Source organism: Salvelinus namaycush, chromosome 10 (assembly GCF_016432855.1).
Source record: "Salvelinus namaycush isolate Seneca chromosome 10, SaNama_1.0, whole genome shotgun sequence".
Classification (NCBI taxonomy): domain Eukaryota; kingdom Metazoa; phylum Chordata; class Actinopteri; order Salmoniformes; family Salmonidae; genus Salvelinus; species Salvelinus namaycush.
Window position 1 is genome coordinate 45755766 of NC_052316.1, and position 18109 is coordinate 45773874.

The 18109-nt window shown below is 48.0% G+C and overlaps 1 protein-coding gene across 1 annotated transcript in view; it reads right to left on the reverse strand.

The window, feature by feature from the left end:
- Positions 1-2958: 2958 nt before the first annotated feature.
- LOC120054367 (tumor protein 63-like) overlaps positions 2959-18109 on the reverse strand; it is a 70189-nt gene continuing 55038 nt past the window's right edge. The window contains exons 9-12 of the mRNA XM_039001778.1: positions 10458-10609; positions 4413-4557; positions 3848-3941; positions 2959-3512 (exon numbers count right to left, since the gene is read on the reverse strand). Of these exons, the coding sequence (XP_038857706.1) occupies positions 3216-3512; positions 3848-3941; positions 4413-4557; positions 10458-10609 (688 nt within the window). The 3' untranslated portion in view covers positions 2959-3215. The remainder of the gene's footprint in view (positions 3513-3847; positions 3942-4412; positions 4558-10457; positions 10610-18109) is intronic.

An 18109-nucleotide genomic window follows, 5' to 3' on the forward strand; every position in this document is an offset into this window, starting at 1 on the left:
TTACGGAGCTCTGTTGTGAAACCCCGCCGCCTAAAGCGAAACGTTATGCTACCTGTTGCTCGTTAGGGTTGGTCTCTTCTGCTTTTCTCTCAAACACGGAGGACCACATAGTGTACACGCTGAGCACCGCCACGAGGTTTACCAAACAAAAACATTCCATATGAATACATGAAGGATTATTCCGCTATAGATCATTATATCTTGTTTTTTTTTGTCACCTGCTCTTTCTGAAATGTTCGTTTGTTTGTTTGAGTCGTTTCTTCTTTTCCCATTTAGTGATTGTTGACAATATAAACATCTATACAAACTCCCAACAACATTTGATAACTTGATAACTAGGCAGTATTTTATTTTTTGGGGTTTATATCAAAATAAGTACATTGCAATATATTTACAAAGACATTGTAGAAAAAATAAGGAACCGCAGATTAGATGGTACTAGTTTCTGCTTTCACTGTTCCCGACAACAACAACATACTAGGGTCACGTTTCTCTAACATCTCAATGACGTACCATTTTTATAGAAGTGTGTTTTATGACCACACTACTCAGACCGTGTGTATTAGCACAATGACAACAATGACTTGTGAGAGGACCAGATTTATTCATTTTAATGAATACAAAATAAACCTAACTCCTTTTACTGTTCTGGCTTTTAACCACAAACTATTCTTTAAAATCCTTTCTGTTTTCAGTCATTTACCTTTTTGGGGGAAAATACTTTGCATGTAGCGTTTTAGAAAATAACTACACAAAGGTGTGTGTGTGTTTGTATATACAATGATCTCAATAGGTTTGGCCATCTATCGAGTTAAACCGTAACAAATAATCACGTTTAGAAAATGTGGTTCCACAAAAATAATCCATCCATATTACAACAGAGAAATATAGGCCAGAAATGTTCTCAACAGACCCCCAACAAAACACACAGACTGTACACCGGGTTACATATAGGAGGCAGAACAAGCAGGCAATGTGTATGTGTTCCAAATGGCACCATATTCCCTATATAGTGCACTACTTTTGAGCAGAACCCCCTGGTCGAGTAGTGCGTAGGGTGCCATTTTGGGGCACAAACAATACGTAAGGTGTACACCATCACAATCGGTCACGTTTATTGATACCCACCATCACAATCGGTCACGTTTATTGATAACCACCATCACAATCGGTCACGTTTATTGATACCCACCATCACAATCGGTCACGTTTATTGATAACCACCATCACAATCGGTCACGTTTATTGATAACCACCATCACAATCGGTCACGTTTATTGATAACCACCATCATAATCGGTCACGTTTATTGATACCCACCATCATAATCGGTCACGTTTATTGATAACCACCATCACAATCGGTCACATTTATCACGTCTATTGATACCCACCATCACAATCAATCACGTTTATTGATAACCACCATCACAATCGGTCACGTCTATTGATAACCACCATCACAAGCGGTCACATTTATCACGTTTATTGATACCCACCATCACAATCGGTCACGTTTATTGATAACCACCATCACAAGCGGTCACATTTATCACGTTTATTGATACCACCATCACAATCAATCACGTTTATTGATAACCACCATCACAATCGGTCACGTCTATTGATAACCACCATCACAATCGGTCACGTCTATTGATAACCACCATTACAATCGGTCACGTCTATTGATAACCACCATCACAATCGGTCACGTTTATTGATAACCACCATCACAATCGGTCACGTTTATTGATAACCACCATCACAACATCAAGGGCTATGAGCATAGTGAGTTTCTTGTTCGTTTCAGTTACTGAGTAATGACTAACGTAAATACTTCAGGTACAACGGTTTGTGTGATGATGCATTATTCTCGTTCACGTAGAAATACATTAGGTACTTATAAACACGATGGCTAACACTAGGGTTAACATTCCCAGGTTTCCTGGACATCACGGGAGGCACAGTAGAAAGCCATTACAGCATGTCGTTAACACTTCTCTCTGACAGGAAGTCAAAAATATGTATCTTGGAAGTGTATACAATCAGGTCAAAACAGTGTTGTGAACTAAAGATAACAGGCAGCCATAACAGTCCAGTATTGAGCAGCAGAGATAGGGGATTCATCCCGACGTGTTGTATAGAGCGGCATAGTACACGTTGACTTTTAAAGGTTCTTTAAGGTTGTCACTAGTTACCACAGCCACAAAGTCAAAATGGCTATATCAAAAAAAATTCATGAAAACAAAAATTTGATTTTTAATCTTAAGGTTGGGCATAATGTCGGCAGTGGGTTTAGGTTAAAAATCAGATTTTAAGAAGATAAATTATAGAAATAGGCAAGGGTTTCGCCATAATTATGATTTGGTGGCTATGGTAACTAGTGACGACCGTAATTTAGGTTTGAGCAGACGTTAATATATGACTCCATTTTGACATGTATTTAGCAGCGTTTGGTGCAGTACCAATATGGCCACTAGATGCCGCCACTCGCCTGTTTAATGTGAGGTTCTTCTAGGTTTACCAAGTGAGTCAACAGCAAGACTGAAACACTGACATAAATACATGTCTTAACGTCAGGAAGAATCTTGGCTGTCTAGTGTCCTGCTCTATAACGCGCCTTGGATTGAATCTCAGCCAACAACAACAACAAAACCCCCCCAAAAGTTTCCTCTCAAGTCATGCGTTAACATTGGAATGGATAATGAACACTATAAAACAATATCAAAGCAATCACAAAAGCATTTCTTAAGTGCTTTTGTCTCAAGAAATTTGATAAAAAATAAAGAATATAGCTGTTTTCTCTCATCTAGCTGGCAGCTAATGAATGCTTTAAAAAAAAATAAGTGCATTTTTATTTGCGTAGTATTTTGCTGTGTAGGATATCTGAGCTTTAGAACGTTGAAGCAAAGATGTCCTGGTTCTGTACTGTGATAGGAGAGTGGGTTGGTCAACAGGTGTATGACATATGAAGGGGGACCGAGCCAGGGGCTTCAATCCAAGGTGCATTGCTGAGAAGAGTACTGCACTCTACTTTTTTTATTTTAAAGCTAATATATGCTTGAGCTGACATCCACAGCGTTTGTAAAAAGCGATCTCTGTGAATGTCAGGGAAATGGCCTTTTACAGACCCATTGTTGCAGTGTGCTTTTCATTTTTTTTTCTTTTTCGACAACTCGATTTAGATTGAAATTCCGGGCCAGAGTGTGTCCTCTATTCACCCTCCTCTTTGATGCGTTGCTGCTTGTTGCGTCGGGAGTCCAGGTCGAAGGAGAAGTCGGACCAGTCGTCACGCGGAGGGAAGGAGATGGTCTGGCGCAGGGTGAAGCGCACGGCGTCGATGACCCGCTCGCCGCGGGCCTCGGAGGACCCTACGCTGACGGTGGAGGCGCCGCCGGAGGTACGCAGGATGTGGGGAGGAGGGGAGAACTCCATGCTCTGCCGGTGCTCCATGATGCCCTTCCAGATGACGTGCTGGAACTCCTGCGGGATCTTCAGCCGGGACAGGTCCTGTGGACGGGGATGACATCACACACTGGGGGTTAGTCGCTTTAGTCTTCTCTCTCCCTCTCTCTCTCAGGCCCCCCCAGGCAGCCCAAAACGCCAGACAAGCACAACAACTCAGTCTGCACTGATAGTTGATGGCAACTCTGACGTGTTTAGAATAAATGCCATCTGTCAGAAGACAATACTCTACTTCAGGTTTGAATACAAAAAAAATAAAATAATGGACAAGACGCCTTCAGATAGAAATACGTGAAGGTTCAGGCCCTTTTGAAGCCACCCGAGCCTTCCCTCTGAGTCTATCCACGCAGGTGCGGTGCGTGCGACAGGCAAGGCCTCACCTCCAAGTTATAGTTCTCGATCTGGTAGATGTTGGTCAGGCCCTGTGCTGTGAAGTAGTCCAGGCAGGCTGCGCAGCCCAGCCGCAGGAGAAAGCTGCGACACGGAGAAGGGAAACAGGTTAGTAGTGAAAATAGTACCTCAGCATTCTTGTAATAACTGTGTTATATCTAGTATGTGAAGACAAAGGCCAACAGTAGAGAGATTTCTGTCAAAAATAGCCAACAGTAGAGAGATTTCTGTCGGTTGCGGGCACTAAAAAAGTGAGAACCCTGTACAGCGTTCAGTTTTTTAAAAATATAAACGACCGCTAGGAGACGCTAGAGAGCCGTGTTGCAATTGTTCTGTCAATATTGCGGCTCCTAACTTTATAGTGCCCACAACTGTCCCAGAAGCATCAACAGATGTGTGGTTATCAGTGGTGGCTGGTGCCACTTTAAATCGGAGGACGGGCTCATAGTAACGGAAATGAATGGAACATTATCAAACAGAGATGGATACTATAAGCCATTACTATGAGTCGTCCTTCCTTCACCAGCCTCCACTGGTGGTTGTTTAGCTAGGTACCTGGAGATGCTGCTGTCCATGGGGTAGGGAGGCGGTGGCGTGCAGTGGGAGCTGGGCACCATGGGTAACTGGGGCTGCAGGACGTGGGTGGGGCTCATGGTCGACATGTCAGCATTCATCGCCATGTGGCTCATCATAGGACTCACTACAGAATCAAACAGACTACTGTGAGCGACTCTCTTAAAAGGGCAATTTGACATAATTTTTTTTAAATCTCAAATTCATTTTCTCCAGCACCCACACCGGTGTTTACATATGATGTAGATGAAGATGCAGTGAGCATCACTAGAGAAACAATCTTCTGTCAACTTCTTTAAAGCTACAATCTATCATTTGTTTTTCAGCGCTGGACAAATGTACAAACTCTTAATGTACAATGAGATTGTGTATAAACAACAGAAGATAGTGGGGGGGGGGAGGCGGGGGGGGGGGGCTCTCAATAGATAGTGGGGGGGGGCATCTCAATAGATAGTGGGGGGGGGGGGCGGTCTCAATAGATAGTGGGGGGGGGGGCATCTCAATAGATAGTGGGGGGGGGGCATCTCAATAGATAGTGGGGGAGGGGGCATCTCAATAGATAGTGGGGGGGGGCATCTCAATAGATAGTGGGGGAGGGGGCATCTCAATAGATAGTGGGGGGGGGGCATCTCAATAGATAGTGGGGGGGGGGGGGTGTCTCAATAGATAGTGGGGGGGGGGGGTGGTCTCAATAGATAGTGGGGGAGGGGGCATCTCAATAGATAGTGGGGGGGGGGGCATCTCAATAGATAGTGGGGGGGGGGTGGTCTCAATAGATAGTGGGGGGGGGGGTGGTCTCAATAGATAGTGGGGGGGGGTGGTCTCAATAGATAGTGGGGGGGGGGGGCATCTCAATAGATAGTGGGGGGGGGGGGGGCGGCATCTCAATAGATAGTGGGGGGGGGGGGCCATCTCAATAGATAGTGGGGGGGGGGTGGTCTCAATAGATAGTGGGGGGGGGGGTGGTCTCAATAGATAGTGGGGGGGGGGGGGGGTGGTCTCAATAGATAGTGGGGGGGGGGGGGTGGTCTCAATAGATAGTGGGGGGGGGGGTGGTCTCAATAGATAGTGGGGGAGGGGGCATCTCAATAGATAGTGGGGGGGGGGGCATCTCAATAGATAGTGGGGGGGGCATCTCAATAGATAGTGGGGGGGGGGGGGGGGGCGGCATCTCAATAGATAGTGGGGGGGGGGGCCATCTCAATAGATAGTGGGGGGGGGGGGGTGGTCTCAATAGATAGTGGGGGGGGGGCATCTCAATAGATAGTGGGGGGGGTGGTCTCAATAGATAGTGGGGGGGGGGGCATCTCAATAGATAGTGGGGGGGGGGGTGGTCTCAATAGATAGTGGGGGGGGGGGCATCTCAATAGATAGTGGGGGGGGGGGGCATCTCAATAGATAGTGGGGGGGGGGGGCATCTCAATAGATAGTGGGGGGGGGCATCTCAATAGATAGTGGGGGGGGGATCTCAATAGATAGTGGGGGGGGGGGGTGGTCTCAATAGATAGTGGGGGGGGGGGTGGTCTCAATAGATAGTGGGGGGGGGCATCTCAATAGATAGTGGGGGGGGGGGGGGCATCTCAATAGATAGTGGGGGGGGGGGGCATCTCAATAGATAGTGGGGGGGGGGGGGGCATCTCAATAGATAGTGGGGGGGGGGGGGGCATCTCAATAGATAGTGGGGGAGGGGGCATCTCAATAGATAGTGGGGGGGGGGGGGCATCTCAATAGATAGTGGGGGGGGGGGGGCATCTCAATAGATAGTGGGGGGGGGGGGCATCTCATGTTCCCCAACAGGGTGGTAGATGGGGAACGTGCTCAATATTAAAGGGCAAGTCCACCCCTTTTCAACCAATTTTGTTTTCATTATCTGTGGCACATTACCAGTGCCAATACATATGCGAAAACGGCGCATTTTTTAAAATTTTATCCCATTTTCTCCCCAATTTTCGTGGTATCCAATTGTTAGTAATTACTATCTTGTCTCATCGCTACAACTCCCGTACGGGCTCGGGAGAGACGAAGGTCGAAAGCCATGCGTCCTCCGAAACACAACCCAACCAAGCCGACACTGCTTCTTAACACAGCGCCCATCCAACCCGGAAGCCAGCCGCACCAATGTGTCAGAGGAAACACTGTGCACCTGGCTACCTTGGTTAGCGCGCACTGCGCCCGGCCCGCCACAGGAGTCGCTGGTGCGCGATGAGACAAGGATATCCCTACCGGCCAAACCCTCCCTAACCCGGACGACGCTAGGCCAATTGTGCGTCGCCCCACGGACCTCCCGGTCGCGGCCGGCTGCGACAGAGCCTGGGCGCGAACCCAGAGTCTCTGGTGGCACAGCTAGCGCTTCGATGCAGTGCCCTAGACCACTGTGCCACCTGGGAGGCCCGAAAACGGCGCATTTTTATCCGATGGCGTCGTCACGGTGACGTGGGGAGCACGGAAAATATCCTCCATCTGGCTAGAAACTCGTTGCAGGTTTTAAAAAAATCTCAGTTTTTCTAACTTTTAGTTCTACCCTGTGATGTCAAAAGCTTGGTTTCCTCCCAATTGGCGACATATTTTTATGTGATTATTCTAATATCAGCATAAAAACTATTAGCATTTTCCCCACCAGAGATGTTTCCATCAAATTGACATGGCGCAGATAAAAGACTGTGCGTGATGACGTAGTGAACATACAAACACCTATTACAGTTAAATTTCCCCCGAATACCGAATCAAAAAAAAAAAAATACAAGTTAAATGTGTTTCCATCACATTTTCAACTCTACTGAAAAAATGTAAATGTACACACACTTATTTTGCCACGTTCGCTCTCGCCAACATCTCAGATATACAGTGCAGGTAGGCAAGGCTACAATCATGTGATTATGATGGACAAAAGAGAGAGCTAATTTTACATTTGTCCAACGGCAGCCCAGCATCGATCATCACCAGAATAAGACCCTGGATATTTATTTGTAAAGGAGCATCAAGCTGGTCACCGTGACCTTTCACCTCCCTGTGAAGCTGATCATGTAGCCTAATAAAGTGGTGTTTCCCTGAGTCGCAATGGGGAGGACCACACATCATAGCCGATCACGTGATCAATAGTTTGGCAATAAAGACGTTTCCACCTCCATTTAATTTTACCGACTCTAAAGATCCCACCTCGTCTACCGTATTTACTTTGGTTTTGTTCGACATTTGGAAAGTTGACCCGACAAATTTGCTCAGAACGGTCTGACATTCTGTTTATCCTGCATGCATAAAAAAAGATGGATGGAGACCTGGTTAATGAGAAGCACATTATAGATGCAGACACTAGTATTGTGTTGGTGATGTGGCAGAATTTCCCTTTAACCATCTACCCTCTTATGTAGAAACAGTGAAAGGGTGCTTGAACTGGAAGCCAACTGTTGGAACAGGACCCGCAGGCCCCCAGAGAGGAGAGGAGGAACAGGGAGGAACAGTGCCTGCAGGAGCACAGAGAGGAGAGGAGGAACAGGGCCCGTAGGCCCCCAGAGAGGAGAGGAGGAACAGGACCCGCAGGCCCCCAGAGAGGAGAGGAGGAACAGGGAGGAACAGGACCCACAGGCCCCCAGAGAGGAGAGGAGGAACAGGGCCCGCAGGCCCCCAGAGAGGAGAGGAGGAACAGGGCCCGCAGGCCCCCAGAGAGGAGGAACAGGACCCGCAGGCCCCCAGAGAGGAGAGGAGGAACAGGGCCCGCAGGCCCCCAGAGAGGAGGAACAGGACCCGCAGGCCCCCAGAGAGGAGGAACAGGGCCCGCAGGCCCCCAGAGAGGAGGAACAGGACCCGCAGGCCCCCAGAGAGGAGAGGAGGAACAGGGCCCGCAGGCCCCCAGAGAGGAGAGGAGGAACAGGGCCCGCAGGCCCCCAGAGAGGAGAGGAGGAACAAGGAGGAACAGGGCCTGCAGGAGCCCAGAGAGGAGAGGAGGAACAGGGCCCGCAGGCCCCCAGAGAGGAGAGGAGGAACAGGGCCCGCAGGCCCCCAGAGAGGAGAGGAGGAACAAGGAGGAACAGGGCCCGCAGGCCCCCAGAGAGGAGAGGAGGAACAGGGAGGAACAGGGCCCGCAGGCCCCCAGAGAGGAGAGGAGGAACAGGGAGGAACAGGGCCCGCAGGCCCCCAGAGAGGAGAGCAGAGGAGGAACAGGGAGGAACAGGGCCCCAGAGAGGAGAGGAGGAACAGGACCCGCAGGCCCCCAGAGAGGAGAGGAGGAACAAGGAGGAACAGTGCCTGCAGGAGCCCAGAGAGGAGAGGAGGAACAAGGAGGAACAGGGCCCGCAGGCCCCCAGAGAGGAGAGGAGGAACAGGGCCCGCAGGCCCCCAGAGAGGAGAGGAGGAACAGTGCCTGCAGGAGCCCAGAGAGGAGAGGAGGAACAGGGAGGAACAGGACCCGCAGGCCCCCAGAGAGGAGAGGAGGAACAGGGCCCGCAGGCCCCCAGAGAGGAGAGGAGGAACAGGGAGGAACAGGGCCCGCAGGCCCCCAGAGAGCAGAGGAGGAACAGGGAGGAACAGTGCCTGCAGGAGCCCAGAGAGGAGAGGAGGAACAGGGAGGAACAGGGCCCGCAGGCCCCCAGAGAGCAGAGGAGGAACAGGGAGGAACAGGGCCCCAGAGAGGAGAGGAGGAACAGGGCCCGCAGGCCCCCAGAGAGGAGAGGAGGAACAGGGAGGAACAGTGCCCCAGAGAGGAGAGGAGGAACAGGGCCCGCAGGCCCCCAGAGAGGAGAGGAGGAACAGGGCCCGCAGGCCCCCAGAGAGGAGAGGAGGAACAGGGAGGAACAGTGCCCCAGAGAGGAGAGGAGGAACAGGGCCCGCAGGCCCCCAGAGAGGAGAGGAGGAACAGGGCCCGCAGGCCCCCAGAGAGGAGAGGAGGAACAGGGAGGAACAGGGCCCGCAGGCCCCCAGAGAGGAGAGGAGGAACAGTGCCCCAGAGAGGAGAGGAGGAACAGGGCCCGCAGGCCCCCAGAGAGGAGAGGAGGAACAGGGAGGAACAGTGCTCCAGAGAGGAGAGGAGGAACAGGGCCCGCAGGCCCCCAGAGAGGAGAGGAGGAACAGTGCCTGCAGGAGCCCAGAGAGGAGAGGAGGAACACGGAGGAACAGTGCCCCAGAGAGGAGAGGAGGAACAGGGTCCGCAGGCCCCCAGAGAGGAGAGGAGGAACAGGGAGGAACAGGGCCCCAGAGAGGAGAGGAGGAACAGGGAGGAACAGGGCCCGCAGGCCCCCAGAGAGGAGAGGAGGAACAGGGCCCCAGAGAGGAGAGGAGGAACAGGGAGGAACAGGGCCCGCAGGCCCCCAGAGAGGAGAGGAGGAACAGGGCCCCAGAGAGGAGAGGAGGAACAGGGCCCGCAGGCCCCCAGAGAGGAGAGGAGGAACAGGCAGGAACAGGGCCCCAGAGAGGAGAGGAGGAACAGGGCCCGCAGGCCCCCAGAGAGGAGAGGAGGAACAGGGAGGAACAGGGCCCCAGAGAGGAGAGGAGGAATAGGGCCCGCAGGCCCCCAGAGAGGAGAGGAGGAACAGGCCCCCAGAGAGGAGAGGAGGAACAGGCCCCCAGAGAGGAGAGGAGGAACAGGGCCCCAGAGAGGAGAGGAGGAACAGGGCCCGCAGGCCCCCAGAGAGGAGAGGAGGAACAGGCAGGAACAGGGCCCCAGAGAGGAGAGGAGGAACAGGGCCCGCAGGCCCCCAGAGAGATCCAGGAGTATGTACTCTGGAGTGGAGGAACAGGGTCCCACAAGGATCATATTCACCTATGGGAGGAATCGTTCTGACAGAGGCCCCTGCACACCTCTCTCAGCGCCCCGCGTGCCCAGACAGGTACCGCTACCCTGCCTGTCCCGCCTGACGCGTGTCACATGATCGACCCAAAGGGGACGTGTTGGTGGAGTTAGGAGACGGGGCCAGTGGAGGTACGACAGGGAGAAAAACAAACAAGGGGGGAGGCAGGACCGGACCGGGACCTAGCCAGATAGAAACATAGACTAGGGAGAATCTCTCATCATACAAAAGTATAAGGCACACTTACTGTCAGTCAGGCCTTGGGGCATGGAGGAAGGGGTGAGTATGTTGCGCTGCTGGGGGTTGATGAGCTGGCTGACGGAGGGGAGCTTGTTGACCTTGCCGTGGGGGTGAGGAGGGGAGCTGGAGCCATACTGGGGCTGGGGGGCCATGCCGCTCCTGGGGCAGGAGAGAGGAGGGTACAGGCCATTACTCTCATCCCCCCAGAGATCCCATCTTTAACGACAAAGGGCCACATGGCTGTTAGTTACACAGTTGGAAACAACATTTCATTTTTACTGTTCAGTAGGATTAAACAGACTGTGTATATACTTGCTTTCTCTCTACCCTGTTTCTTGAACTTTGTTTAATAAAGGCCATATGTGACTAAGAAATAGTTCCTATCGTTTTTATAGAACGTTGTCATATAGCGTTTTACTGAGAATTAATTATAACTTTAATTTATCTGAAACTCTACTGGAAATGATAATGCAAGTACAAACATTAAACATCTCAATCAATATTCTGTAGGTGTTATCTATCAGAGTACACATCTCAATCAATATTCTGTATGTGTTATCTATCAGAGTACACATCTCAATATTCTGTAGGTGTTATCTATCAGAGTACACATCTCAATCAATATTCTGTATGTGTTATCTATCAGAGTACACATCTCAATCAATATTCTGTATGTGTTATCTATCAGAGTACACATCTCAATATTCTGTATGTGTTATCTATCAGAGTACACATCTCAATATTCTGTAGGTGTTATCTATCAGAGTACATATCTCAATCAATATTCTGTAGGTGTTATCTATCAGAGTACATACTGTATCTCAATCAATATTCTGTAGGTGTTATCTATCAGAGTACATACTGTATCTCAATCAATATTCTGTAGGTGTTATCTATCAGAGTACATACTGTATCTCAATCAATATTCTGTAGGTGTTATCTATCAGAGTACATACTGTATCTCAATCAATATTCTGTAGGTGTTATCTATCAGAGTACACATCTCAATCAATATACTGTAGGCTAGTTATAGCCTAATGTTAGCTAGCTAACATTGAACCTGGTTGGTTAGCTAGCTAACATTGAACCTGGTTGGTTAGCTAGCTAACATTGAACCTGGTTGGTTAGCTACCTGCAGATTCATGCAGGGTAGTAACGTTATGAGTTGGGATTATGGTTCATTGTTTAGCTAGCTAGCTATCTAAACAAAAGACTCCACTATGCAAGTAACTATTTCAATAGAATGTTTGATGTCACTGCGGCAACTGTCGATAGACGTAGCTGTCAAATTCGCTCTGGCTAACTACTCCGATTTCAGAGTGCTCCAAAGCGCAGAATAACTGACGAATTTACGAACGCTCAACACCCGTTGAATATGGCCATTGTTGGTAAACGGTGGCAAAAAAAGCGTAATTAAATTGTTGCCAGCAGCACAGTTGCCGTCACCAAAGCTCTGGATAACATATAAACAGCCTAACCAGCTCTGCTAGGGGGAGTAAAATGATCCGAGTGAGCTGTTCCCTCATTTGTGTCTGGAAGTAGCTAGCAAGCTAGCCAACGGTAGCCAGTTATCTTGAGTGCGTGACTGCTGCTGTTAGGTCAGATCGCTCAGATCAACCCTACTCCTCGGCCAGAGCGTCCAGCGTGCGCTCTGAACGTTACGAGAGCGAAACCTTCTGAATTTACGAACGGCCAATCTGACAACGCTCTGAGTTTACAAACGCCCACAGCACACTCTGGCACTCCAGATTAAATTTACGAACATGTTACAGTATAACTTTAAACCGTCCCCTCGCCCCGACACGGGCGCGAACCAGGGACCCTCTGCACACATCAACAACTGACACCCACGAAGCGTCGTTACCCATCGCTCCACAAAAGCCGCGAAACCCTACTTCAGGTCTCAGAGCAAGTGACGTAACCGATTGAAACGCTATTAGCGCGTACCCGCTAACTAGCTAGCCATTTCACATCCGTTACAAACACACCCGTAGTATAAACCAGCCTTGAAATATTTGGTTGCTTACTACATAGCCTCACATGTGAATCTTTAAAGAGATGGGTGGGGCTAAAGCTTAAGAGGGTGTGAACAATGCTGAATGGGTGGAGACAAAGAACACCTATCTTGTAGATACCAAAACATTCAAGGGCCATTTTCTCAAAAGTGAGGTTACAAGTTTATCAACTTTCAAAGCAGAATTACTTTCCCATTGTTCCTCAACTGTAGTGAATGTAATACCATTTTCCAGCTCTGAGTCTCTACTTTTATCCAATGTAAAAAAAAAAAAAACACTTTCAAATTTTGCTAAATAAGACCGAATCGAGCCGGTTGGTCACATTTTACCATCAATAAAACACAACCCTAAAAAAATCAGTCATGAATGGGGCTTTGAAAATTATGCACTGTGCGTGCAGCATAGTTTCATTTATAGAGATTATCCAAAATTAAATAGATCTCTACCTCCCTCTGCTGTTTGAAACTGGTGTTGCCACACATTAGCTACAAAGTAAGCTAACTTTTATAATAAATAAAAAAATCTGGCATGCAAAAAACACATTAATTTATGATTTAAGATTAGAACATGACAACACCTTATCAGTAGACCATGGCTGGCATTCAGAGTATTTGTCATAGTAGCCAGCCACACTAAAGTCATAATATATTGTTTATACATGAGTAATGAATATCGGTTTATTTAACTCTGCTTGGAGAATATGATAGTTTCAACAGAGGCACAACCTGAGAGGGAGGGAGAGAGAGAGAGAGAGACCCAGTCTGATTGTGACTGGGGTGGAGGAGAAAACTGAAGGGAGAAGGAATGTGAGGTTGAGGTGAGGCTCTCAAGAGATACTGCATCGTCTCCTCTGCTCTGTTGCTACGGGCTCCAGGAGCTCGGAACGTAGCCGGGCTTTAAGCAGACTGCAGACAGGAACCAGAGAAGAGAAAGAAATAACACTGTTTGAAGAAGAGGAACGAGTCAATCTCAAACGCTAGTTGTCAATTCAAAGAGGGCTCCACTGCATCCTCCAGAAGCCTCTTTTTCGAGTGGGCATCCTATGCGGACTCGCCGCCGTTTGGCAGCAACTTCTTCCCATGAATCTTAGCATGTTACTTAGCAACAGTCACTACTACGTCGCCCTCAAAGTCAGAATAAATCTTGATAAATGTAATAAATCTGTCATTCATTCATTCAAATTTGATCATGTACACAAACATTAGCTAGCTAGCTAGCCTTGAAAACCTCCCTCATCTTTGTGGTTGAATCTGTGTTTGAAATTCACTGCTCGACTGAGGGACCTTACAGATAATTGTATGTGTGGGGTACAGAGATCAGGTAGTCATTTAAAAAAAATCCTGATCAAAACTATAGTTGCACACAGAGTCCATGAAAGTTATGTGACTTGTTTTTAAAGCACATTTTTACTCCTGAACTTATTTGGGCTCCTTGACATAGTACTTATTGACTCAAGACATTTAATCTTAACATTGTATTAGATTTTTTTGTAAAAATGTCTACAAATGTAATTCCACTTTGACATTACGGAGTATAGAGTGTAGAGGCCAGTGATAAAACATCTTAATTGAATCCATTTTGAATTCAGGCTGTAACACAACACCATGTGGAATAAGTCAAGGGGTGTAACTAATCAATATAGAAACAGATCAGTAGGACTTCTTAGATAGATCTCTATCTCAGTGTAGAGTATAATGTAGGGTAGTATAGTGTAGGGTAGGGTGATCTAGGGTAGGGTGATGTAGGGTTGGGTACGGTGATGTAGGGTAGTGTAGGGTGATATAGTGTAGTGTAGGGTGATCTAGGGTAGGGTGATGTTGGGTACGGTGATGTAGGGTAGTGTAGGGTGATCTAGGGTGATATAGGGTAGGGTAATGTAGGGTTGGGTACGGTGATGTAGGGTGATGTAGGGTAGGGTGATAGTGTGGTGTAGGGTGATGTAGGGTAGTGTGGTGTAGGGTGATGTAGGGTAGGGTAGTGTGGTGTAGGGTAGAGTGATGTAGGGTGATGTAGGGTAGGGTGAAGTAGGGTGATGTAGGGTAGGGTGATGTAGGGTAGTGTAGGGTAGGGTGATGTAGGGTAATGTAGGGTGATGTAGTGTAGGGTAGGGTGATGTAGGGTAGGGTAGGGTGATGTAGGGTGATGTAGGGTAGGGTGATAGTGTGGTGTAGGGTGATGTGGTGTAGGGTGATGTAGGGTAGGGTAGTGTGGTGTAGGGTAGGGTGATGTAGGGTGATGTAGTGTAGGGTAGGGTGATGTAGGGTAGTGTAGTGTAGGGTGATGTAGTGTAGCGTAGGGTAGTGTAGTGTAGGGTGATGTAGTGTAGCGTAGGGTAGGGTGATGTAGGGTGATGTAGGGTAGTGTAGTGTAGGGTAGTGTAGTGTAGGGTGATGTAGTGTAGCGTAGGGTAGGGTGATGTAGGGTGATGTAGGATTGTGTAGTGTAGGGTGATGTAGTGTAGGGTAGGGTGATGTAGGGTTGTGTAGTGTAGGGTGATGTAGTGTAGCGTAGGGTAGGGTGATGTAGTGTAGCGTAGGGTAGGGTTGTGTAGTGTAGGGTAGGGTGATGTAGGATTGTGTAGTGTAGGGTGATGTAGTGTAGCGTAGGGTAGGGTGATGTAGGGTTGTGTAGTGTAGGGTGATGTAGTGTAGCGTAGGGTAGGGTGATGTAGTGTAGCGTAGGGTAGGGTTGTGTAGTGTAGGGTAGGGTAATGTAGGGTTGTGTAGGGTAGGGTGATGTAGGGTTGTGTAGTGTAGCGTAGGGTAGAGTTGTGTAGTGTAGGGTGATGTAGGGTTGTGTAGTGTAGGGTGATGTAGTGTAGCGTAGGGTAGAGTTGTGTAGTGTAGGGTGATGTAGGGTAGAGTTGTGTAGTGTAGGGTGATGTAGGGTGATGTAGTGTAGGGTGATGTAGCGTAGGGTGATGTAGGGTAGTGTAGCGTAGGGTGATGTAGTGTAGGGTAGGGTTGTGTAGTGTGATGTAGGGTAGTGTAGGGTAGGGTGATGTAGGGTAGCGTAGGGTAGGGTAGTGTAGGGTAGGGTGATGTAGTGTAGCGTAGGGTAGGGTGATGTAGGGTAGGGTAGGGTGATGTAGGGTAGGGTGATGTAGGGCAGTGTAGTGTAGGGTGATGTAGGGTAGGGTAGTGTAGTGTAGGGTAGTGTAGTGTAGGGTGATGTAGGGTGATGTAGGGTAGGGTGATGTAGTGTAGCGTAGGGTAGGGTGATGTAGGGTAGCGTAGGGTAGGGTAGGGTGATGTAGGGTGATGTAGTTTAGGGTAGGGTGATGTAGCGTAGGGTAGTGTAGGGTGATGTAGGGTGATGTAGGGTAGGGTGATGTAGCGTAGGGTAGGGTAGGGTGATGTAGGGTAGTGTAGTGTAGGGTAGGGTAATGTAGGGTGATGTAGTGTAGGGTAGGGTGATGTAGGGTAGTGTAGGGTAGGGTGATGTAGTGTAGGGTAGGGTGATGTAGGGTAGTGTAGGGTAGGGTGATGTAGGGTGATGTAGGGTAGTGTAGGTTAGGGTGATGTAGTGTAGGGTAGGGTAATGTAGGGTAGTGTAGGGTGATGTAGTGTAGTGTAGGGTAGGGTGATGTAGTGTAGGGTAGGGTGATGTAGTGTAGGGTAGGGTAGGGTGATGTAGGGTAGGGTGATGTAGGGTAGTGTAGGGTAGTGTAGGGTGATATAGGGTAGTGTAGGGTGATATAGGGTAGGGAAGTGTAGGGTTGTGTAGGGTTGTAGGTTGATATTAGTGTCCAGAAGGTACGACTGTTGAACAGCAATAGTTGATTGAATCTCTAGAATATCGGGGAGACTCTTGATTGTCGTCATGCGAGTTAAAAAAGAGAGAGAGAAAAAAGAAAAAGAAAAGCAATTTCTGAAAGGTTTGGCAGTAGGTTTTATTCCGTCATGAATTAACCCTACTAGGGTTAGCAAGAATACAGGTGAAAGGTCATGGAGATGAATTTTAAACAACAAATCAGCATGCAGAGAAGACGAGTATCTAGTAAGAGAATAACTCCAGCTATTACCCAGTTCTGTACGGACAAACATCAGTCTGCTGGGCTGAACAGCAGAAATGGCAGTGGTACACAATTTGTTGCGTTTGTAAATGTTTAAAGTATCATCAAATAGTGTAATAGTGTAGATCAGGGGTGTGAAACTATTCCCCCGCCCCCCTTGGACCGCATTCGGTCTTCAGTGAGGTCGTACTGACGACGTGTTATAGTTCCTCACCGTCAACATTTTGCAAAACATAGTCCTCTATCTGTTGCTTTTGGACAGAGGACTATCTGTTGCTTTTGGACAGAGGACTATCTTTTGCTTTTGGACAGAGGACTATCTGTTGCTTTTGGACAGAGGACTATCTGTTGCTTTTGGACAGAGGACTATCTGTTGCTTTTGGACAGAGGACTATCTGTTGCTTTTGGACAGAGGACTATCTGTTGCTTTTGGACAGAGGACTATCTGTTGCTTTTGGACAGAGGACTATCTGTTGCTTTTGGACAGAGGACTATCTGTTGCTTTTGGACAGAGGACTATCTGTTGCTTTTGGACAGAGGACTATCTGTTGCTTTTGGACAGAGGACTATCTGTTGCTTTTGGACAGAGGACTATCTGTTGCTTTTGGACAGAGGACTATTTTTTTTTTCGATACTTCATGACTTGTCTAGCTTTAATTTCTGTGACCTATTAGAGAGCCGCACACCGCCAAGAAGCGGTGTAACTGTAGGTCGGCTTTCATCACTACACAGTTTCTATTTGGTTCAAGTCATTTTAAAGTATATTGAGTTCGTCACCCCCACCCAACAAAAAAAAAATATATGGCCCGTATGTTTGACACTCCTGGTCTAGATAATACTGTTCTGTTGATACGAAATAAACACCTGAGAGCCAATATCGCAGCATGTAAAACCAATGGGCCCTGCTCTGACCTGAAGCTCCCTCCAGTTCCCTGTCGTTACCTGCTGCACCACCACATCCAGCCACAATGGGGAGGGGGGGCGCCAGAGGGCAGTGTGACAGAACCCAAACTAACTCAAACTAAAAATGGCTTTTCAAACCAGGATTTAAAAAAATCAAATGTAAGCATTGTGACGTCACTGTGTCAGAAGGTCTGCACGTTTTCTAAATGAGAAACAATAATAATGATCAATAATTATATAAGCAATAATTATGTCCAAACTAACTCAAACTAAGCAGGTAACGACAGGAAAAAAAATGTAAAAATGTAATAATTATCATAGTGTCTGAAAGCAGGAGGTTATTTACTATAATTTACAGAGAACTACCTTTCTCTCCCCAGCCTTAGCTGAATGGGCAGAGTTGTGTTTCTTTAAAGTATGAATAAACTCAAGCCAATGACTGGGAAACGACTGTTGTTGTGCAAACCTGTCAGAGCACCTAAAAGGTGTTTCCATCCATCTCTAGATACTTCATCTGTCTATCGGACATAATATAACCTAATTACAGAGGACAACCAGGTACACCACGAAACTAGGCTCACCCTCTGAGGTGCACACGCAGCATGCAGACATCTCTGATGAAAATACGATCCGTCTCGGCCAAAACACTCTCTTCTTTCAAAATTATATGGTTATCGTTGTGTTGTGTTTCACTATGCCAAAAACTCAAGCATCATTTCACTTGAC